Source organism: Felis catus, chromosome B1 (assembly GCF_018350175.1).
Source record: "Felis catus isolate Fca126 chromosome B1, F.catus_Fca126_mat1.0, whole genome shotgun sequence".
NCBI classification, from domain to species: domain Eukaryota; kingdom Metazoa; phylum Chordata; class Mammalia; order Carnivora; family Felidae; genus Felis; species Felis catus.
In genome coordinates this window covers 21,121,353-21,146,219 of record NC_058371.1, presented here as the reverse complement: position 1 = coordinate 21,146,219, position 24,867 = coordinate 21,121,353, and the positions used below count along the sequence as shown (strand labels likewise).

The window sequence follows — 24,867 nt, the reverse complement described above, 5'->3', positions numbered from 1 at the left end:
GTGGTAACGAGAGATAGCCAACTAGCTTGTGAAATATATTCTTTCACTAGTTTAGAGTTTTCATCAGACGGGAAAGTCGATCATCGTCTTCACCCTAAATCATATTAGTAATGCAACTACAAGTGGGAAAGTTTGGTGCAGCGGTCAACGATTCCAGGGTTATTTATCTGGAATGGCCAGGGACGAGGCGCTTTTGTTGAGTGGCAAAAGCTGGCGCTGTTTCAAACACACCGGTGGACGAATCTGTAAGCTGCACCCTTCTCTCCTCAAGGAACCAAACTGGCGGAAAAGGCAAGAAGGTGGAAGGACCGGTAGTAACATTCCCCCCACAGCGAATACGGATCATCTGCTCCGTGTAAAGTCCACTGCAGCTGATAGCCTGAGGATGGGGAAGCGGAAGGGCGAGCTGGGTGGGTCTGAACGCTTAGATTCAACAAGCTTCCAGAGTGCCTTCAATCCACCTGCACACAACTCGTTTGCTGGCACCTGTCCTCAGGAAGGCTTGTTTCTCTTTCAACGGCCCAGAGCAGGCAGGAGAAAATTTGGGGGCGCGCGAAAGGGGTGGGGAGCAGCAGCAACCTAGTGCCAGGCTAGAAGGGAGCGTTTATCAGCGGATCAGCAGCCCCATTACTCAACCGACAACCGGGGTTCCCTCCCGTCCACCCCTATGTGCAATGCGCACTCTCAAGGACAAGAGGTTAGATCCAGCAGCAGCCAAAGCTAGGCCTGTAAGGCAGCAAGAGAAAGCCCAGCCTCACAGCGAACCGGGAGATGCTGGAGCGCTGCCTCCTCCCTCGCTCGCGCTGCTGGCTCGGCCAGCGCCCCGCAGGCAAGCCGGGCCTCCCGCCTGCTCAGCATCCCTCCTCCAGCTCCCGCTCTCCCTCTTCCGCCCGCGCCCGTGCCACCAACCTTGGGCGTGCGGATGTGCTCCATGGCGGGCCCACTTCCACAGGGTCCGGGGCGGGCGCGGCCTCACGCACCTGCGCGCGTCTGCAGCGCGGCGGGAAGGACGCGGGGAGGGGGCTTCGCGCGCGGGAGCAGGCGGGCCGCGGGGCTTGGCTCCGCCTCCAGGTGCGGCGGCGCCCGCGCGAGGCCGGCGTGCGGGCCCCGGGGCGCCAGCGCGGCCCTAGAGCGCGCGCGCGCCTCTGCGCTCCTGCCACCTGCCCTGCGCGCGGCCGCCCAAGCCCGCTCTTGGCTGGGGTCGTCAAGAGCCGCTCGCTTCTCTGTAAGAGGGGCAGCCGGAGTACTGTGAGGCTACTGTTCCCCAAGACACAATGGGGGCCTTGTGTTGGGTGTGGCCTCTTGGAGTAGAGCTGGGGAGTACGCGCAGCTCTGCGCCGCCCATTGATCCGGCTTCCTTCCAGGGCGTCCCAGGATAGGTAGGACTTCAGGGTGGGGCAGAAAAAAGGCTGCCGCTTGCATTCCAGGTCCAGGATGGCCTGGTGGGCTGCCTGTATGTTTGAGCACGTGAGCAGCTGGCATAGCGTTGGGAGTAAGGGTGGACATAAAAGCAACAGTGTTAGAGCCTTAGGTGGTGTTCTATTAAGTCAGGCATCTCACATCAACCTGCCACTTTACTGTTGGAAGAGATGCTTTCCCTTGGCACCGTGTTGGGTGCTCATTTGCTGTCTTCACTTAGCTCTAACTGAACTGGAAGGTAAAGACCCATTATAAGGTATCATTTTTCCATTTACGATATTAAGAGTTGTTGCTATTGTTAGTATTCAGCTATTGGGAAAGGCTAGAGAAGAAATGCAACCCCCCCCCCCCGCAACCTTTTTTCTTGCAACCCTAAGTGCACAACTGCCCACCATAGCTAAAACTTCAGAGAACTGTACAGAGTTCTTAAAATAATATCTATTCAGGGAGTCTGGCTGGCTCAGTCGGAAGATCTTGATCTTGGGGTCGTGAGCCCGAGCCCCATGTTGGATGTAGACATTACTTAAATAAACATTTTTAAAAAGAGTAATATCTATTCAAATTTTTTACTAGCTTTTATTCATCTCTCTTTCTAATCGTCTTTAACTGTAGAGATTCTGTGTTTTAGCTCTTTTTGTTCAATGCATGGTAGGCACATTGCAGCTGTCCAAATAAATGTTTAAACCACACAGTGTTACATTTATTTTAAAGTGTCCAGATCTTTTTCATGTATCTTCTAGCATTTCAGTCTCCTACTGCTCTGGGAGACAATTAGGACAAGAAGGATAAACTGATGATTGCATATGACAAAACTGACCCAGGGTATAATTTCTACCTTACTAAAGAACACTAGGCACAGAATCAGGAGCACTGTCTTCACAACTCACACACTGGCCTCAATCTCCTCATTTGCAAAATGAAAGTTACCTGCCTAGATGACCTTAAAGGGGGTTCCATCTCTAAATTCCGTAAGTACTAGGCATCTTATATTCACTTTGGGGTTTGCATTCTGAATAAGATAATAATCTTGGAATTGTGTGATTTCAGGGCTCTTCTGTCCCGCCTACTGGTGGGCAGATCAAGAGTTTACTTGGTGAGTAATTTTTGCATACGACTCGTCTTCATATTTGCATAGTTTTTTTTAACTACCCACAACACTAATTGGTACATGGGAAGCCATAAATCTGAACGATATAAATAGCCTAATTTTAAGAAAAAAAAATCCAGATTCGTTTAAAAATATATCTTCCCTTATGATAGCTATGAAATCAGCATTAGGTTACAGTGAGTCAAAAATTATAATCAAGGGGCGCCTGGGTGGCTCAGTCAGTTAAGTGTCCAACTTCAGCTCAGGTCATGATCTCACGGTCCATGAGCTCCAGGCCTGCACTGGGGTCTATGCTGACAGCTCAGAGGCTGGAGCCTGCTTCACAGTCTGTGACTCCCTCTCTCTCTACCCCTCCCCCGCTCATGCTCTCTCTGTCTCTGTCTCTCTCTCAAAATAATAAATTTAAAAAAATGTTTAAAAATTAAAAAATTCAAATCATCGGGGTAAATTCACATAGAACAAGCTATGTTAACTTAATAAACTTATAAATTTATATTTATAAATATTTATAAATAAAATAACAGTGCAGAAAGAAATATCTATAAATAAACATTTTAGTTTGGTCTAAAGATTCTCTGAGGAACCCTCCCCCACTTTTCCCTCAGCCCCAGTCACAATTCAGACTGTTAGATCACACACAACGTTGACCCCAAGTTTCACCGCTTCTCTGAACCACCACTCAGTGGGGCAGAAAAGATTGAACAAAGCAGCAGGAGGTGGAGGGCAGTGAAGTGAGGGAATGAGGAGTACATCACCGAAATGCTAACTTTGTTGATCCTAAGTGGGACAAAAAGAGAAACTAGCCACTTGTTTCCTTAAGAAACATTGACATTAATTGCAATTACATGGATGGAGCTACAGAGTATCCTAAGCGAAGTAAGTCATTCAGAAAAAGACAAATACCACATGATTTCACTCATATGTGGAATTAAAGAAGCAAAACAAACACGGGAAGGAAGAAAAAGGGAGACAAACCAAAACACAGACTCTTAACTACAGAGAACAAATTGATGGTTACCAGAGGGGTGATGACGGGGCGCGGGGGGGGGGGGGAGTGAAATAGGTGATGGGGATTAAGGACTGCCCTTGTTATGGTGAGCATAAAATAAAAACTTAAAAAAAAAAAAGAAACACATCAATTAACCGATGGTCATGCACAAGCTACTGTGGCAGATACTGGGAGACTGAAGGGAGATTTAGAAGAGAAAGATGCCAAGTTCCATAACAGCGATGCAGACAATGCCAAGGAAATGAAAAGTAGATCAAGGAAGATGGCACCAGAGCAGGTGGAAACGCTGTAAGACGCCTCAAGGAGACCGATTCACTTTCTGCATTTTCCGTACTGATTATACAGAAAATAATGGGTACAGTCAGAATCACACACTTAGTTCTTGAAGTTTGATATTTGGTGTGCCTAGAATGAACCCCGGGAAATTTCAATGGATGCCGCATCTGTGAGTCTTCATGGAACAGAACTCTCTCCACCTGGCCCCAGAACCCAGAAGGGAGAAGACGAGAAAAAAATCCTCACTCTTAACACCCTACGTGATTTACAGATGGATGTGCACCTAGATCTGCACGACATCAGCCTCTGCCCAACAGGTTGGAAAATGGCTATTTTTCTCTAGTATTTGTGAATCCTTGATGGAAAAGAAGTGTATTTCACAAAATTATTTTCTTTTTTCTTTTTAATTTTTTTAATGTTTATTTATTTTTGGGAGAGAGAGAGAGAGAGAGACAGAGTGCAAGCAGGGGAGGGGCAGAGAGAGAGGGAGACACAGAATCGGAAGCAGGTTCCAGGCTCCGAGCTGTCAGCACAGAGCCCGATGCGGGGCTCAGGCTCACGAACTGTGAGATCATGACCTGTGAGACCATGACCTGAGCCAAAGTTGGACACTTAACCAACTGAGCCACCCAGGCGCCCCTCACCATAACTATTTTCATCATCAAGAAAAACATCAGATAATAGGGTTAAGATCTAGTTCCCTTTATATTCATCAAACCACTTCTTCCCTTGCCAAACACAACATAGTTGTCCTCATTTTATGATCAATGTCTCACATTTCAGTGGTTTTCACCTTGTAAAAATGGTAGATATGACTGTACTCCTCAATATTTAATTCTCCCATTCTTCACGGGCACACAGGAGACTTTACTTTTCAACACTGTTACTGTTGGGTGGGGCCGTGTGGACTTCTTTATTTATTTATTTATTTATTTATTTATTTATTTATTTATTTATTTATTTATTTTTGAGAGAGAGTACAAACTGGGGAGAGGCAGAGAGAAGAAGAGAGAGAGAGAGAATCCCAGTGTGGGGCTTGATCTCATGAACTGTGAGATCATGACTTAAGTCAAAATCAAGAGTCATATGCTTAACTGACTGAGCCACCCAGGTGCCCCTAAGTTTATTTATTTTGAGAGAGAGAGAGAGAGAGAGAGAGAGAGCATGGACAAGCAAGGGAGGGACAGAGAGGGAGAGAGAGAACCCCAAGCAGGCTCCCCACTATCAGCACAGAGTCCAAGGCAGGGCTCAAACTCATGAACCATGAGATCATGACCTGACCTGAAACCAAGAGTCAGATGCTTAACCAACTGAGCCATCCAGGTCCCGGGGCCATTTCTGTCCAGTGGATTGTGAGAAGTGCCATGTACCATCTTGGAACCAAAGCTCTGCGCAACCTGGGTGGCTTTCAGCTTCCTCTTCCCTGTCTTGATATTTGGGGATCACATCTTGAGATTATAGAGAAAATAGTGACAGTAAATTCACTCTAAATGTGCGATGTGACTGTGACCCAAAACTATTCAGCATTGGCTTGAAATAAAGGAAGAAAGAAATAGACCCTTTGCCAGAGTCATCAGTGGGAAAGCAGTCACCCTGAAGAGTCACAGCAGAGTCTTTAAAGTGAAAAGAACACGTTTTTATGGTTGCTTGAAGCCACTGAAATGTAATGGTTTAAGTTTTGTACCTGGACTAGCCTATCCTGAATTTACACAGAACGGACATCCAGGAGAGAGTCAAGGTAATCTGTCTGGGCTTTCTCTGTTTCTGATCATTTTAAAGGGGATCGATAGTGTCTTTAAGGAGCCCTAAGAGGTTTGTCATAAGTCAGACCTAAAGTACTTTATCGTATATCACCAAATTTCTGGAGACCATCTTAAGAAATGTTTATCACATAGATATTTGAGTTGTTAAATAATATTGCTGTAGAAATTTTTAAACAAAAACTTGACATTAACTGGGAACTTTCCCAAAATCCTGTGATCTTCAGTGGCCTGAGGAGATGTGGATACTTATCAAATAGTTGTAAGACTTTTTTTCCGGCATACTTACATTTCTCCTGAGGCAACTAAAACTTCTGATCTGGCAGCGAAGACGAAAAAATGTTTCCTCAGGGGTAGGATTGCTAATGATTACAAACTTAATACAATCCTATTCAGCACTGTTAAACCTCCGTGGTCTGTGCTATGTGTGGAGTTGGGCACCTTTTTCTGAAAAGTCTAGTCTCAGATAGAAATGCATTTAGATACTCAATACTCAATATGACTCAAGCTGCACTGGGGGTTCTGCCTGGAAAAGAAATAACATTCTCACCTTCAGGATTTTTATGAACTTGATGATGCAAAATATCGAAGGCTCCTTTGGCTTGGCCCTAAGCCAGTTATGGAGAGGAAGCGCTCCATGGATCACAGGCAGCTTTGCCCTTTTTCTAGGAACAAAAGGGAAACTCTAGAACATCTAAAAACAGCACTTACTCTGTGAACAGGCACGGTTTTAAAAATAGGCGATTACATTTTGTTCTCTCTCCACAAAGGTGCGTTGCTCAAACCCAGGTCTGTCCTCAGTCCACTCTTCATTGTCTTTCCACTGCCATCCCTTCAACTGGCACTTTGATGCAGAGAATTCCACATCAATATGTTTCGTCCTCATTTCTCTCTCCGCTTCGTGTGTTATATTTCCATCCACCTGCAAGATGCCCCCACTCGGAGTTTCATCGATGGCATAAACTAGAGGTGGTTAAGAACACGGGCACTGGAGGGGCGCCTGGGTGGCTCAGTTGGTTAAGCATCCGACTCTTAATTTCAGCTCAGGTCACGATCTCATGGTTCGAGAGCTCATAGTGCAGAGCCTGCTTGGGATTCTCTCTCTCCCCCTCTTCCTCTGCCCCTCCCCCACTCACGCCGTCTCTGTCTCTCTCAGGATAAATAAACTTAAAAATATTTTTTTAAAAAAAAGAACATGGGCGCTGGAGGCAGACTGGCCTATTTTCATATCACAGCTCTGGCATGTATTGGCTATGTGACCTTGAGCCAGTTTTCTGATCACTCTGAGCCTCAGGCTTCTCAGCTGTAAGATGGGCATAAATGATAAAACCTGTGTTATTTTGTTTCTCAAGCTGCATAGATCTCTCTCTGTATGCATGTTTATTATATTACTTCCTACATTTTTATATGCCTTCAGTGGTTTAAATAAAAAAAATAATTGATAGAGGTGCCTGGGTGGTTCAGTCAGCTCGACATCCAACTCTTGATTTCAGCTCAGGTCATGAATCTCAGGGTCGTGCGATCGAGTCCCATGTCGGGCTCTGTGCTGAGCATGGAGCCTGCTTCGGATTCTCCCTCCCTCTGCTCCTCCTCTCCCCTGCTTGCACTCTCTCTCTCTCTCAAAATAAAAATAACAATAATTGACAGCAAAAAAAAATTGGAGAAAATTACACCCCCTTCTTAGGGTGTATGTGACAATTCAGTGAGAGGGAGAATTGAACATATTTTGTGGCAAATACTTACTGAGTGCTCACTCGCCTTGTGCCGAGTACTGGGGATAAAAACGTGAAGCAGCCACAGCCCCTGCCCTCAAGATGCTTCAGTCTCGAGATACCAGCTTCTACCTAACACCACATCTTCCTCTTGACCTCATTATTTCGCCTGTTGGTCCCAATCCCTGAAGCTCAAAAGCTGGGAGTTGTTTTTGGCTTATGCCTCTTGCTGCCGCCCTTATCCAGACATACGTAGATTCCCTCCTCCGCAAGCATTTCCTCGGCTGGTCCCGCCACCTCCCTTTTCCAGTCGTTATTCTAGTTCAAGTCTACACTGCTTCATCCTGGCTGGAACCGCAGCCTCTGCTTGCTGCCGGATGCGTCTTCGTAAAAAGCCGCTTCGATCATGGCCCTCTCCAGCGACGGACCTTCAAGTCTTCAAGCGATTGACAACGGCCTTCTGAATCAAGTACCGTTTCCTCATCCTGTCACTTCAGGCCTGACCACGTCCTACCGTTCTCTCGTACACACTGAGCCAAGAGAGTCCACTGGCACTTAGTAGGTGCTCCACATAGAGTTTTTTTGGGTCATTTAGTCACCCAATCACTTTCTGTATCTTGCATCGGCTTATCTTACCCTCATGTCTTTGCTCCTACTGTGTGTTCCCGTCAAGTTCTTAGGTTCATTTCAAAATTCACTTCAGTATTTCCTCCAGGTACAGTTCTTCCAAAATAACTCCTGTCTTTTCATGCCACTAGGCAGAGATGATCATAAGCAGTTTGTGTCCATCTGGAAGCGAATTTCCGTGCTTCTTTGTTACTGCTTGTCCACGGGGGACCTGGATCTGTCCGCTGTCCCAGGAATCCCACGCCGGCCCCCTACGCTGATAACATCATGCTGATTAGATCTGAGAAGCAGAGGGGCGCCTGGGTGGCTCAGTCGGTTAAGCGTCTGACTTCACCTCAGGTCATGCTCTCGCAGTTCGTGAGTTCAAGCCCCATGTCAGGCTCTGTGCTGACAGCTCAGAGCCTGGAGCCTGCTTCAGATTCTGTGTCTCCCTCTCTCTCTCTGCCCCTCCCCTGCTCACACTCTGTCTCTCTCCTCAAAATAAATAAACGTTAAAAAAAAAATTTAGGTCTGGTAAGCAGAAAGTAGCAGGTACCCAAGATGCCCAAGCAAGGCACACATGTGTCAGAGGGCAAGCGATGCATTCTGGGAAAATCCAGAATGGGCTGCCATGTCGGTGAAGTTGCCAGAGATATGCAGTAGTCTGGGACACAGCTTCAACTTCCCAGAAGGTGAAATAGCTTCTCCAATGGGAAAGGCATGTTGCTTCACTTGGAACCCCTACTACTTCTTGCTCTAACCTAGTACTGAGCCGCCCGCTCTGAGTGGGGCCTGGAGCAAGACAAGGCTCTCCCAACTGGTTTGGGTTGGGGTGCAAACAGGTCTACGCAGGGGGCCTTTTGGCCCCAGCAGATCCAAACACGCTCAAGGTATCTGCAGAGGATAGGAATGTGGTAAGGAGCCTCTGGCAAGCTGCAGTTGAAGAATCACGCCTGGTTCCTGGCATAGCCCACCACGAGCCCCACTGTGCCTTTGTGCTGATTTTTAAAAGTTTCCATTTATTTTTAATCTTGCTAAAATACACATAACACAAAATTTACCATCTTAACCATTTTTTTTGTGTGTGTACGCTTCAGTGGTGTTGAGGACATTCACACTGGTATACAACCATCACTACTATCCGTTTCTAGAACTCTTCAACCCGTGAAACTAAAACAGTAGTGCGCCCATACAACAGTAACTTCCTCTTTTCCCCTCCCCCCAGCATCTAGAAACCACCATTTTACTCTCTGGATCTCTGAATTTGACAACTCTAGGTAATTCATTTAAGTAAAATCCTACAGGAGTTGCCTTTTTGTGACTGGCTCATTTCCCTTAGCATAATCCCTGCAAGAATAATCTGTGTTGCAGCAGGTGTCAGAACTACATTCCTTTGTTTTTTTAATTTTTAATGTTTATTTATTTTTGAGAGAGAGAGAGAGACACAGAGACAGAGACAGAGGATCAGTACGGGAGGGGCAGAGAAAGAGGGAGACACAGAATCCAAAGCAAGCTCCAGGCTCCAAGCTGTCAGCACAGAGTTTGACGGGGGGCTCAAACTCGTGGACTGTGAAATCATGACCTGAGCCGAAGTTGGACACTTAACCAACTGAGCCACCCAGGTGCCCCAGAAATACATTCCTTTTGAAAGCTGAATAGGGGCTCCTGGATGGCTCAGTCAGTTAAGTGGCCGACTTCGGCTCGGGTCATGATCTCGCGGCCCGTGAGTTCGAGCCCCGCGTCAGGCTCTGTGCTGACCGCTCAGAGCCTGGAGCCTGTTTCAGATTCTGTGTCTCCCTCTCTCTGACCCTCCCCCGTTCATGCTCTGTCTCTCTCTGTCTCAAAAATAAATAAATGTTAAAAAAAAAAAGAAAGCTGAATAAAATTCCTTTGTATGTAGATACCACATTTTACTTCTCCAAGCGTCCATCAGCGGACAGTTGTGTGGCTTCCGCCATTTGGCTGTTGTGAATAATGCTACCATGAATATGGATGTACACACACACACATATTTTTGGAGACTCTGATTTCTGTCCTTTAGGATGTATGCGTAGAAGCAGCATTGCTGGGCCATATGCTAATTCAAACTTGGATTTTTCGCGGAGCCTCCATACTATTCTTCACAGTGGCTGCACCAGTCCACATTGCCACCAACAGTGCACAAGGGTCTCATTTTCTCCACATCTTTGCCAGCTTGTTCTTTCCAGTATTTTACTTTTTTTTTTTTAATAGTAGCCATCCTAGTTGTTGTGAGGTGGTCCTTCATGCTAATGTTTAAAAGATGCAGAAGTGGCATATGAATTGAATGGTACCCGATCCATCGTGCCGCCATGTTAGCAATATTCAAGAATCAGGAGAAAGTGGGACCTAGGAGATGCTACCAGAGCCTATCCTGAAAGGACAAGTGCGTTACGTGAGAAAGCGGCTCAGACCCCCATGCTTCTCTCCCTCAGTCGACACTTAGGACTTCATGGGGCATTTGATGCAAGCAGCCCTCAAAGAAAAATGCTAGCTTGGGTTATAGGTGGTTCTTCACAATAATCTCGTACCAGCTGGGAGTGGAATGTCACAGCCTTGCAGCTTTGCCCAAGTGGCCACAAAGGATGGAAGGAAGGGCACTTGTCCCTATGAGCAGAGCTCTGCGTAGTTTTTCTGGGAACTTCACATGCCTTGAAGGGCAGATGGCCAGGTGTGCAGATCTATGCCAGTTGAAAGCATGGGCCCACGAGTTTGTTCGAGCGTCAGGAACTTGGAAGGAAAAAAAACTGGAGTTGGGCAATGAGAACTAAGGAAAATATTTCCAGACTGATCTCTCAGGATGAGCCTACAGTATGAAAATGTTAGTATCCTATGTAAATACTATAGGACATCTGATCCACTGACACTGCAACATTCTCAATAATATATGGACAAATAATCCATTCTATTGTTATGAGTCACTCGAGACTTTTCCAGCCTCTGCAGAGCATCCTTAATGGGCTCATGTGTGAGCAGCCATAGTGGTAGGAATAAAGGTTCTGTGTGAACTCAGCCATGTGGCCCTCCCTCACTGAGTCTGATTTGAGTACCACCATTTCTGGGTGCCCAGTCTGCCCACAGCAGAGAGGAAGGCTGCTTCCCCCTATTCTGTACAAAACCACCCCTGGCGAAACAGCCAGCCACCTGTGCTAGGTTGATTATACTGAACCCCTTCCACCATGGAAGGAGCAGATATTTTCCCTCAATAGAATAAACGCTTAGTTTAAGTATGGAGTTGTCTTGGGGCGCCTGGGTGGCTCAGTCAGTTAAGCGTCTGACTTCAGCTCAGGTCATGATCTCGTGGTTTGTGGGTTCACACCCTGCATCAGGCTCTGTGCTGACAGCTCAGAGCTTGGAGCCTGTTTAGATTCTGTGTCTCCCCCTCTCTCTGTGCCTCCTCTGCTCACACTCTATGTCTCTCTGTCTCTCAATAATAAATAAACGTTAAATTTTTTTTTTAATATGGAGTTGTCTTTCCTGCCCACAATAGCTCTATCAGCACCTTGTCATTGGACTTACTTCCTATTCATTCACCGTCACAGTATCCCACAAAATATCTCTTTGTAGCAAAAAATAAAAATTAAAAAAAGAAAAGAAAGAAGAAAGAAAAGTGTGTTACATAAAAATAGGAAAAGAAATGGGCAAATGTCCACAGTGTTTATTGATCTTGCTATATGTCCATTCCCTCAGAAGCCGCTGGCCTCATAAACTCATGGAATGACCCGTTAAAGACTCTTATGACACCAACTAAGAGATAAACACCTTCAAAGAGTAGGTGATGTCCTACAAGATGGAGCGTATGCTCTGAATGAGTTTCCAATATTACAAGTTTTTTCCCACAGGTAGAATATATGAGTCAAAGAAACCAGGGGTGGAAATGGGAATAGCACTTATTATTAAACCTACTCAAACACTTACTATTTTTTGCTCCGTGACCCTACAGTTTTGGACTTTTTGGTGTAGAGGCTATAAAAACTAAGGTAGAAATGCTTCCACTGGGGGAACACAACAGGAGTCCTGTTGAATCAGAAATGGGGATTGCTCTGATACTCCTCATGCCATTAAATCAAAAGCACCCCAGAAAGAGATACTTAGTTAGCTATGGAGATTGACCCTAATTATCCAGAGGGACACAGGGTTGCTGCTGTACTGATAGGCACCGAGGAGTATGTCTAGAAGTCAGGGATTCCCTGGCACGTTTCCTCAGTGACACTGCTTTGTCCAAAGGTAAAAAGCACCAGAAAATGCAGCCAAGACTCACATCATCCAGGAATTAAGTAGCAAAGACCCCAACCATTTTACATGCAGTCTGGGGATATGGTTTTTCATCCCATGTTCGGTTGTGCATTCATTCGGGTGCACTTGGCGAATAGGTTGGTACCCAGCCTGCATCACAGACTTCCCTAATGCATCAGACGTTAGCAACTACCTGCCTAATGTTCAAGTTTTTATAAATTCAGGAATTTCTTCAGTTCCTGTGGAAATAATCATATTCCAATGGACCCCTAAGGGATAGGATTTGCCTAACCTAACAATCTGGAATCATCTGCATTCCATTTCTAGTCCATCCAGTATTCCTGGTCACATTTTGATTAGTGGAAACATTAGAAACAACAAATACCAAAAATAAAGACAATTATTAAATAAAATATGTGGTCATATGTAAAATACTGTATGAGCTGTAATTTTTTTTTCAAAGAATACTTAATGACATAGAAAAATACTTATGGCAAAATTGTAAGCCCCAAAACCAGATAAAAAACTGTATATACAGTGTGATCTGAATTGTGTTTCAAAAGTCATGTGTGCATATGTACATATGTGTGCAAGTAAAGAGAAAGAAAATAGAAGACAGAAATGTACTGGTATAGCAATTACAACCAGGTCGTAGGTTTTTGGGTGATTTCAATTTTTAAAAAATATTTTACAAACATTCACAGGGCATATTTTAATAATGTAAAGGACATGATATTTTAAAGGCCATCTCATTTAAAAAATTTTTTTTCAATGTTTATTTATTTTTGGGACAGAGAGAGACAGAGCATGAACGGGGGAGGGGCAGAGAGAGAGGGAGACAGAATCTGAAACAGGCTCCAGGCTCTGAGCCATCAGCCCAGAGCCCGACGCGGGGCTCGAACTCACGGACCGCGAGATCGTGACCTGGCTGAAGTTGGACGCTTAACCAACTGCGCCACCCAGGCGCCCCCTTAAAGGCCATCTCAATTCAAAGCAAGTCATAATCAATAATCACGACATAGTGTCATGATTCAAAGCAACTATTTTTGTGGAGATTAGCTTTTGTGTGTGTGTGTGTTTTTAAAGCAAAACTTAAGTTGGATACTGAAGAGTTGAGAGATCTTCTAAGTATTCACTTCCTAAAGTTTCAATTCAAAAATAATCTTTCTGAGAAGTAACCCTTTTTTAAGGATAAAAGCAGGCTTATTCTCCATGAGGAAACAATAAAAGCAAATATCCCAAATGTAAAACAATAGTTGGAAAAAGAAAAGAGGAGGGTGCTCCCCTATTGAGTTGTCAGGATCTTGGCAGTGCTGTTTTTACAACCACAAAGAAAACAAAACAAACAAACAAACAACAACAACAACAACAGCAGCAACAACAAAAACGCCCAAACCAAAGATCTTTCTATGAAGTACAGTCAGGTTTGGTGGAACGTTTCGTGGTGCTTTAAAGCTAATGTTCTTTAAAAATTACTTAACTGATCTTTAACTTTTAGTAAAAATCTGAAATATATCTTTGGTATTTGGGCCATAGAACTTACATAATTAATAAAATTTACCTTAATCTCCCTCTTCTTTTTATTTAGATACAGATGCTAAATGTTGGCCAAATGGACGTGAATGTGGATCTCCTAGCCGGGACAGTTTGAGATTTCTAATAAACAAATGTAGGAATTGTTCTTGGGTTGCACTGGGGTTTCTTGTGGAGATAATGAGTAATTTTGAATGACAGCTCTGCAAGAAAATTCTTCTCTTCTTTGGCAGAGAGAATAGTTTTGTAAACAAAAGCAGTGAACAAGATTCATTCAAAATGGTGAACTAACATGGGTTTGATCTTGACCTAACTTGCTGAGAACCACCGATGTTTGCATTTAGATCTGGCAGTCATCATTGACTCTCTCGCCACTGCACAAAACAGCTTAAGCACAGCATAGAGTAGGAATCCCATTATTTTCAGGTAGAACAGATCAAGTTTATTGTCAGGGTTCTGTCCCTAGTCATTCTACCATTTTGCAGTGAGTCGCCTTGGATAATCGCTAATTTATGAATGAATTCTAGACCAGGAGTCACGTTGGAAGCAGGTTGGTTAGTGCTCAGTCTTCACAAATAATGACTCGATTTCCGGGCCATTCCTTAGGAGGTGACGCAAACAGTGCTATTAATTGTGCTACTATTTACATTGTATTGAACTTCTATTTATAACATTATGTCTACGTTAAAATGCAAAGGGATTGGCTTGACTGTGCATTTTAGAAACACACCTCCCTCCACCTTAGAGGCACAAGGGGGCATTTCCACAAGCCTTGGAATAGTAGTGGCTGGCAGCCTTGAGCAACAGGGGTGCCAGGAGTGGTGACATCTCTCTTGAGGATCAATTATCTCAACTCTTCTCTGTTTATCTTGCTAGGTTAAAGGATATCTAGAGATTCTATGGTCGTGCAAACTATGAGGCAATATTCTACCAGGATATAAGGTTACATAACCATAACCATGTGGCTGTTTTTGCAGTCATATGTAGAATATAGTATCTCAGTTGCAATAATGTGTCAATCAATGATCCATTTCATCGGCTGCTCCTGAATCTTACACAATTGTTTATTCATTTTGGACTTGGGAACAGTAAACAGAAAAGACTTTAAGAAAATGTGTAGGGGGGAAATAGAGATAATTCTGTTAATGTCTTTTTTGAAAATTGAGAAAAACTGGTCTTATTCTATATTAACGGACAATATCATTATCCTGGTCCAGCTTTGAAAGCATTGTTTAAGCTCTAAAAGTTTTGTCGGGGCATCTGGGTGGCTTAGTCGTTTAAGCATCTGACTTCAGCTCAGGTCATGATCTCAGGGTTTGTGAGTTCGAGCCCCATGTTGGGTTCTGTGATGGCGGCTCAGAGCCTGGAGCTTGCTTCAGATTCTGTGTCTCCCTCTCTCTCTCTGTCCCTCCCCCACTCACTCCCTCCCTCTTTCTCAAAAATAAATAAACATTAAAAAAATTAATCTCTAAAAGCTTTAAATTAAAGAGCAAAAGAGAGGAGGGAGTGGTAGGCATAGCTCAACAATGATTCCCCATGACCTTATATTCAACGACCCATCCTTGTATGTCCAGGAGCCCTGAAAACCAAGGGAGGACAGTAGACTCAACAGACTAACAATAGAGCTTCCATTACTAGAAAGCCTAAAAATATCACAAAATTCCCACTAGCGGTGTTAAGTTGATACTATTTGTCTCTTTGCAAGATACATAATGCATACCCGAAACACCAAAAAATACTTTTCTAAAGTAGTTTTATGTCTCAATTTGCTTAGGGTACTTGAGGTGTTATTGACATGAAACAAAGCAATTTGTTTTAATGTTAGGAGGAGAAGCTGGCTAGAAAAACAAATTGCTTAGGATCCAGCAGGAGAAAGCGACAGCACTCCTTGACTGCATTAAAATATTTATTGAGTGAAAATTGAACACCTGATGCCCTTGGGCTTTGGAAGAGGAAGCCGCTGCAATCCTTATCACTGTCGGTGGGCTGGGAGCTTTCCTGCGCCTTAGGATCTCTGGAGTGTTTGCAGTGTTAATTCCCAACCCTTCATTTTCAAGATTGTTCAACTGCCAACATGAGTACACTTCAATTATCAGCAATGAGCTTCCACAATTCATTTCTAGTAGTTTGTACACTTCTTTAAATTTCCCTCGGAAGTTAATACATACCTGACAGACTTAGGTCAAAAGTACTTGCTTACAACTGAAGCTAAACCCCTGGTCACAGCTAATTATTTGCAGCGGCTACAATTGTCATATGGCTAGTATCGCTTTTCTGTTACTAATTATTTAAAACAATGACAAAATATAATAAAGCAATCAATTCAGAGTTTTATGAACATTTCTGAAGACAAACAAACAAACAAACACGAAAGCAGCTTAGTTTAAAGTACTGTGTTGAAGGGCCCCTGGGTGGCTCAGTCAGTCAAGTGTCCGACTTTGGCACAGGTCATGATCTCACAGTTTGTGGGTTCGAGCCCCGCGTCAGGCTCTGTGCTGACAGCTCAGAGCCTGGAGCCTGCTTTGGATTCTGTCTCCCTCTCTCTGCTCTTCCCCAGCTCGTTCTCTCTCTCTCACTCTCTCTCTCTCTCTGTGTCTCTCAAAAATAAATAAACATTAAAAAAAATTCTTTTAAACAAATAAGTAAAGGGTATGTTGGTTGGCCAGTACGTCAGCAGGAGATACCTCTGAATGTGTGTTCACCAGGTGATAAGTAGAAGTTCAGAGTCTGCAAACTGGGGTCATCATATTGGAATACATAAAAGTGCAGGTTGTTTTAAAGTCATGTAGGTTATTTATAAGTCAAGGTCTTACCTTTACTCCTTCGAGCAACAAAGTGTACTTTTCTGAAAAAAAAATAGTATCAAAGTTTTAGTTAGAATACTGTGGAGAGTGAACAATCCTTCAACATAAATTTACCTCTCTAAACAAAAGCTATAAAAATGCATGCACACACACACACACACACACACACGCATGCACGCACAGTGTTCACTGTGCTGAAAGGGTCACTTCCTACAAACCAGATTGTAGTGAAGTGTATACAATGCAGCTGAGATGAATCCTTTCCTCAAATTGTTTCTCCCGTGACATAATGGGAGGCACTACCCAAGAAAATCACTTTATTTTAATCTTTTTCAGCTTAAAAAAGAAAAAAAAAACAACTTTCATTTATCATTGGAAACTCTAAACCCAATAATCACAGCAAGTGCTTTGTGTTAATTATTTTTGATTAATTTAGTTTTTCTTTATGTCGCTGTGTTGAGAGGCACGGTGCATTTCTCATTAATGGTTTTTGGGGTGGGAAAATTAATGCAGAGTACAAGACTGACCCACAAATTGCAGGATATTTACTGTCCTTGATTTCTGGACACTAAATGCCAGAAGAAGTCCCCAGTCACCGTGACAAGAGAAAATAGTCACAGGGTACCTGGGTGGCTCAGTCTGTTGGGTGGCCGACTTCGGCTCAGGGCATGACCTCGTGGTTCATGAGTTCGAGCCCCACGTAGGGCTCTGTGCTGACAGCTCAGAGCCTGGAGCCTGCTTCAGATTCTGTGTCTCCCTCTCTCTCTGACCCTCCCCCACTCACGTCTGTCTCTCTCTGTCTCTCAATAATAAATAAACATTAAAAAAAATAGTCACTTCCCCACAGCATCCACAAATGCCCCCTGGTTCCAAAGGCTCAGCCAGGTTAAGAACCACGGTAGAGACTTCACAGTTACTTTCATAGATGTCAACTACCATTTAAGGGGAAAAATGGAATCGGTAATAGATGAAATAGTAATAAGATTAGCAACTACTGTTTATTGAGTCCTTTCTATATGTCAGAGCTCATAACAGCCCTGTGAGGAGAGGAAGAAGCAAAACTTAAACATTAAACAACGAATCCAAGTCATAAAGGCATCAAACTGGTACCATAATTTGAATTCGTAATTATCTTACCCCATATCTTATGCTATTTTTTTTAACATTTTATTTAATTATTTTGGAGAGAGAGAGAGAGAGAGCGAGAGAGAGAGAGAGGCAGAGAGAGAGGGAGCCAGAGAATCCCAAGCAGGCTCCTCACTGACAGGGCAGAGCCTGGCACGGAGCTTGAACCCAGACCCAAGAGATCATGACCCCAGCTGAAATCAAGAGTCGGACATTAACCAACTGAGCCACCCAGGTGCCCCTCCTATCTTATGCTCTAGTTCACCAAACTAGCTAGGTTACTATTTTAAGTCAATTAAACTAAGTCAGCTGACCTTCAGACGACTCTATCAATCTGACCAAAACCCAGATTTTGTGCAAGGTTAACACACTCATTTATATTTCTACACAGTATACCCTGAACGGAGCTGGTTTTGCTCAGCCTGAGCCACAGTCTAATCTTTAATAATTAGGTAGACTTCAAACAGTCTGTAGGTAGATATAAATGACAATACCTGTAAGAATCCTTACGAAATCTTCAGAATTTGTACTGAGACTAATTGAATTCACAGTCTATAAAGTAATAAGAGTATAACCAAGAAGTCTCTGGGTCTTCCTAGCCTGTGGATTTGACTTCCAGTGGCTTGTTGTCTCCACTTGCTCAACAGAAATTCCTGTCTCCAGAATGTTCCCCTCAGGCATGTGAAGGCATTCCTAGAGGCTTGCTCAGGTATGTCCAGGAACACCTGTTCTCCTCAAGCTTGTCTCCAGGCTCTGTCGTGAAAACCCCAGCTGAGGGTACCTCGTCCACTGCTCTTGAAGCCTTCAGTAAGGAGATTAACATCCATGCCAAGAGAGTTGTTTCCTGGCACTTCCAGGCTGACCGTTTTCACGTCTCAGAGCCATGCTAGGTTTCCCACAGAGGGTAGAGAGGGCACCTCTCTCCTCAGCCCTGGGTCACACTTTTCTGAGCAGCAAAGCAGCTTTGCTTGAGCCCAGAGTCCACCGAATTTCTCATGAAACTCCTTTAGTTTGGGGCTCGCCCATCTTTACACTGGCGCTCAAACCAGACAGGGAGCAACCACTAGGCAGTTATGCTCTCCACTGTCCTTGTCTCTAAAGAAGATAACAGCAAAACTCCTAATTTTGGCCGTTAATTTTGTGTGTTCACGAGGCTAAGGTGCCCAGTTTTGGGGTCAAAAACCAGTGTAGATGTTGCCGTGAAGGTATTTTAGATGTTATTAACACTGAAATCAGTAGTCTTTGATTAAAGCAGATAACGTGGGTGGGCTTCATCCAATCAGTTGAAGGCCTCAGGAGAAAAGACTAGTGTCCCCAAAGAGGAACGGATTCTGCCTCTAGACTGCCTTTGGACTCGAATGCAGCAACATCAACTCCTGCTGGAATTTACAGCCTGCCAGGGGGCCCTGCGGATTTTGACCTTGCCAGTGCAACCATCACATAAGCCAATTCCTTAAAATAAATATTTAGCACTAGACTTAAATACAAAGAGTAGATAGGTATAGGTAAAGATCTAGATTTATAGATATAATATAGATATATAGAATATACATAGGATAATATGATTATAAGATATACATCTATATATTTCCTATAACCCCTCCTGTATATATACCTAGTATATATCTCCTATTGGTTCTATTTCTCAGGAGAACCCTGACTAATACACTTATCCCATCCTCTTTCAGATAAACCAAGAGTCCTCAATTATAGCATCTCAAGTAAACAGATGCTCCAGAGACATCATCTATTTGCAAGGTCAGCAACCAGACATTGACTGATTACCATTTTGAGGTCTGGTGGGGCACCATTTTATATTATAGATAATGATGTAGAGAAGATACAAGGTGGGTTAGGATACCAGTCTCAGTTTCTCTCACTTAGGGCTCTAAACAAGTGTTGCTAATGGGATGCCCCCTGTGCTGGTCTTGTCTCATGTTCTTTCCCCAGATGGTTGGTAAAATTGTCTGCTTGTTCAAGAACATACCTACCACCACAGTTTCAACTTTTACTACTACTACAATTAACTGACATGTATTGACCATTTCCTCTTTAACCCAGATGTCAGTGGGGTTATACTCACTCTCAGAGATAAAAGTAGCTTGCATCCACAGGCTATACCTCATGAAAATCCAAATTTATGCAGATGTTCAGATGAGAAGGAAAGTCAACACAAGCTCTGGAATCCCGTTGCCTCTCTTCCATGGTATGTCATGTTAGACTTACAGCTCATCTTTTTTTCTGCATCTCTACCTGAAACAACCAAATCAAATACACACACACACACACACACACACACACACACACACACACACATATATAATACTGATAATTTTTAAGGATTTTTTTGGTTACTTATGTCACGTCACCCAACAGTGCTACCAATCTGAAAACGCATGTTAGTGTCGTGAGTAATATTTGAAATAGTAATTGAAGTTCTTTCTCCTTACGTTTCCTTTTACATTATCTTCCCACCCACTACTCAAGCGAACTATAACATCTTTGATTTACACTTAAGAGGTCAGATATAAACTAGAACTGAAAAGTCTTTGAGGGGCAGAAAGTCGAGCGGAGAGCCACAAACCTAAAAAACAAAATTTTTTTTTCTGAACTCCAAAACTTCAGCTTTAATTATCAAGAGTCAAAGCCTGAAGGAAGAAGATACCGCGTTTATTCTCAAACAACAAACAAACAAGAAAGATGAAGAGCCCATTTGCAACCACACAAGAAGAGGATGAAAAGACTTTTCTTGGCTGGAGGAAAGAACTTCAAAGAGGAGAGAAAGCAAGAGAGAAGAGAGGGAATTTGTAAGTGTCTCTGGCCCCTGGCCCTCCTCCTGGCCTAGGCTGAGTCTAGGTACGGAAGGCAACTGGAAATCCAGGATAGGGTTAGGGGACCCAAAGCAGGAGAGCACCCAGGCCTTCCTTCTCAGAGCCTAGCCTGGGAAGGCTGTCAGCCACTCCAAGGAGCCCTGCACCCATCCTGGTGCCACGAAACTCTGAGAGATATGCCCAGACATCTGGTTCCAGGACCACCTCATGCATCCTCCGGGTGATACAGGAAAAGCAGCAGAAAGTTACTGTGGTCCTGACAGGGGGATGCTGATGGCACCCAGACCAGGGGACATGGAGGGAACTAGAACGCATGCCCCAGTTATCAGGACCCAGTGTGACCTGCAGTGAGCAGATAACCAGAGATGTGACGGGGAGGACGCTGTTTCCTTCGGCACATGCAACAGGGCACACATCCAGAGGCTAGCAGGATTAGTCACATCTCAGCGGCCTCCAGAGATTGACACAGGATGATGGAGTACCAGGCGCTCTCTTCCCCTGACCTGCCTGGATGGTAGTTAAATTCCCTACTTTCTGGGACTTATGTCACCTCCTGGGCAGAAAGGAGGAAGGGGTTGAGGGAGAATGAGAATGATTGAAAAGGCAGCCATAATCTACAGAGTTTCAAACCTCAAGTATCTGTGCTAACCCTGAATCAAGATTACTCTTGTCACCGCCCATTAGAAGGGGGACTCAACGGGTTGCCTGGGTGGCTCGATCGTCAAGGTCTGACTCTCGATTTCAGCTCAGGTCATGATCTCATGGTTTGTGAGGTCGAGCCCTGCATAGGGCTCTGAGCTGACATCGTGGAGTCTGCTTGGGATTCTCTCTCTCTTCCTTTCTCTCTGCCCCTCCCCAAATCCCCCAGCTCCCCCTCTCCTCCCTGATCCCCACTCCTTCCCCACCCAATGCTCATGGTCTCTCTCTCTCAAAACAAATAAACTTTAAAAAAAAAGGGGGGGGGACTAAAACTTTAGTTTAATTATAAAGAAATGAAGAAAGTTCCAGTTTTGCATACCTGTGCAATATATGGGGGAAATCTATAAAATTTTCATGTAAAACATTTGTCATTCCTGCTCTTGAAGTGCTGTTACACTCAACATGGGGGGTTTCTCACTGGCCCTTCACCCGGTCCTCCTCCTCTCGGGAGTTTCTCTGCTAACATGCGCTTCTCTGTGCCTTTCCACCAAGATTGCCTTGAGAATTCCAAGTTCAGTTTCTGTAACCTGCTGAACCAGTCAGCACTCTCTAGTTTGGACTCTCACCATATACCAACCAGTTAAGTCTTCAACAACTCGAAGCACCTTTTCACTGAACAGAATCTGACTTTAGAAGTCACTTAGGGTTAGGGAGCATTTTGTACCTCACCTTATCATAATGCAGATAAGAAAACTGATCGAGGCTTAAAAAGAAAATGAAAGGAGACATAGCTCAGACCCCGGTCTCCCAGTCCCCAGATCCTATACTAATAGACACTGTTTGCAAAAATTCCTAGTCTTTGCTTATGTGCTTGCTTAATGTCCTTGACGTCTTGATCATTCCATTTCTTCTGAGTGCTTGGATTCCTTCCAGTCTACTTCTCCTGATTTACTGCTTAATAAAATGGCTGATGGCTGATTGGCTCTGTCTCTCCAACTCAAGAGCTCATTATCTGACTTCTCACTTTGGCAACTTGCTCAGTACTACAATCCTCCTCACTGCCTCCTGAGGCCTGAGGGAATCTTTTAATTCCCCTTTGATGAGAATAGTCATTTCCTGCCCTGAGTTTCAACTGAAATTTGATCATGAACATTTCCTGTACATCTCTCGGGAAGCAGTAGCTAATGGGTGGTGTTACTGCTCGATCCTTTTATGTCCCCACTGTGGACTACCAGGGTCACCCAAAGCAGTGTTCCTGCCACCTCCTTTGGGGAAAATGCCTCCAAAGGGGAGTTGATTTACACTAGTTCCCAGCCAATGTTCTCACAAAATAGAGTGGGAGAAAGAGAATTGTGTAAACAGGTAGAACCACAGAAAATACTTTGCCCTACGCTGAAAACTTATGTGGTTGGAAATGCCTAAAAGCTCATGAAAAGTAGGCACTTCAGATATTTTCTCATTTCTAAGAAGACTGAAGCAAAGAACACATTGCATTTAACCTTGGCAAGCCAATTATCATTCCAAATTTTATGTCTCAAGATTATTTCGCTCTAAAAAATCAATAATTTTTGAGACTTACTGAAAGTAATCATCACTAGAAAAACAACTAATCTTTCATGTGTTAATAAACTGTGCTACTATCACTAAGTAGTCAAGTAAATTAAACTCAAATCCAATTTGATACATTTCTCTGTTTTAAAAACCCTTGTTTATACCGGGTAATTAGGTTGATTTAACAATCAAAAATCAACTCCCCAGCCTCCCCAGGTGAAGAAAAATCATTTGGCAAAATCTGGCATCCATCTCTGATTAATAGAACAATACTCTTACAAAACTAAGAACAGAAGGGAACTTCTACGTGGTAAAGAGCATTTACAGAAAAACTACAGCTAACATCATACTCGGTGATGAAAGCAGAAATTTTCTCCTTACGGTCAGAAGAAGTCAAGGATGTCCACTCTCACCACTGTTACTCAGCACTGTACTAGAGGTCCCAGCCAGTGCAATAAGGCAAGGACAAGAAATTAAAGATTGAAAAGAAAGAAGTAAATCTGTCTCTATTTGCTACCAACACGATTCTATACACAGAAAAATCCATGGAATCTACAAAAAAAGCTATTAGAAGTAACAAGCTTATAGGATGCAAGGTCACTACAAAAACTAATTGTATTTCTATATGCCAACAACTAATAGTTGCAAATTAAAAATAATGCCATTTACAATAAAATTAAAAAATGTGAAATAAGGGTAAATCTAACCAAAAATAAATAAATAAATAAACAAAAAGTATAACCCCTAACTCTGCAAAGTGCAAACCTTGCTGAGAGAAATTAAGGAAGACCTAAATAAATGGAGAATAATACAGTCTTCGTGTTTTGGAGCACTCAATATTATTACTATGTTGTTCCCAAATTTACTTACAGATTCAGTGCAATCACAGTCAAAATTCCAGCAAGTTAACAAAAATTCCAGTAGGTTGTTTTTGTATAATTGAAAAACTGAGTATAGATCAAATGCAAAAGACCTAGCATTGTCAAAACTAAGGACGAATTTGGAGGACTCACAGTATCTAAACTTGAAAATCATGAAACTATAGTAATCAAGACAATGTGGTGGTATTGGCTTAAGAAAAGACAAATAGAGTAAACAAAATTCAGAGTCCAGAAATAAACCCACATATACATGCTCAATTAACTTTCAACAAAAGTACAAAAGCAATTCAGTGGAGAAAGAATAGTCTTTTCAACAAAAGGTGCTAGGAAAATTGGATATCCATGTGCAAAAACACCCACAAAAACGCAAAAACAAAAACAAATAAAACAAATGTGTGATCCTACTTCACACCATTCAACTCAAAATGAATCATAGACCTAAATATAAAACCTAAAACTATAAAGCTTCAAAAGAAAACATGGGAGAAAATCTTTGGGCTCAGCGAAGTTTTCTTACATATGACAGCAAAACACACAATCCATTAAAAAAAATCATAAATTGGGCTTTCTCAAAATCAAGACACTTCTGCTTTGAAAGACATCTTAAGAGAATGAAAAGGCAAGCCATTGACTGAAAGAAATGTTTACATGTCACATACCTAACTTGCATCCAGAACTTGTATGTAAAGCACTCTCATAACTCAGTAATATGAAAATAAACCATGCCTTTTTTAAAATGAGGCAAATAAAACACAGAAACAACTAAAGTGTCCATCAACAGGTGAATATACATAAAATTATATATTATATATTAAGTATATAAATATATAATATATAAGTTTATATTATAAATATATATGAATATGGATACAAATATATGAATATGAATATATTATATATTATTAATATATATAATATTATATATTTATATATATATGTATATATAAATATGCAATGGAACATTATTCAGCCACAAAAAAGGAAGGCAATCCTGCCATTTGTGACAACATGGATGGATCTTGAGGGCATTATGCTCAGTGAAATAAGTCAGACAGAGGAAGACAAATACCGCATGATGTAAAAACATGGAACTCATCAAAACAGAGAGTAGGATGGTGATTGCCAGGGGCTGGGGGGTAAGGGAAATGGGGAGATGTTGGTAAAAGAGTACAAATTTTCAGGGGCACTTGGGTGGCTCAGTCAGTTAAGCATCAGACTCTTGATTTCGGCTCAGGTCAGGATCTCATGGTTTGTGCAATCGAGCCCCACATTGGGCTCCGCAATGACAGCATGGAGCCTGCTTGGGATTCTCTCTCTCCCTCTCTTCCTGACCCTTCCCCATGTGCATGCACTCTCCCT

At 43.0% G+C, this 24,867-nt stretch overlaps 1 protein-coding gene across 2 annotated transcripts in view; it reads right to left on the bottom strand.

Annotated features, from left to right (window-relative positions):
* Positions 1-19,803, bottom strand: part of MTMR7 (myotubularin related protein 7) — a 126,896-nt gene extending 107,093 nt beyond the window's left edge. Inside the window, exons 1-2 of one of the 2 annotated variants that reach the window (XM_019828309.3) lie at positions 19,690-19,803; positions 16,491-16,522 (exon numbers count right to left, since the gene is read on the bottom strand). In XM_019828309.3, the coding sequence (XP_019683868.2) occupies positions 16,491-16,522; positions 19,690-19,732 (75 nt within the window). In that variant the 5' untranslated portion in view covers positions 19,733-19,803. Of the gene's footprint in view, positions 1-909; positions 1,048-16,490; positions 16,523-19,689 lie in introns of those variants that run through there. The other variant, XM_003984625.6, reaches the window with a different exon arrangement.
* Between the last annotated feature and the right edge of the window lie 5,064 nt (positions 19,804-24,867).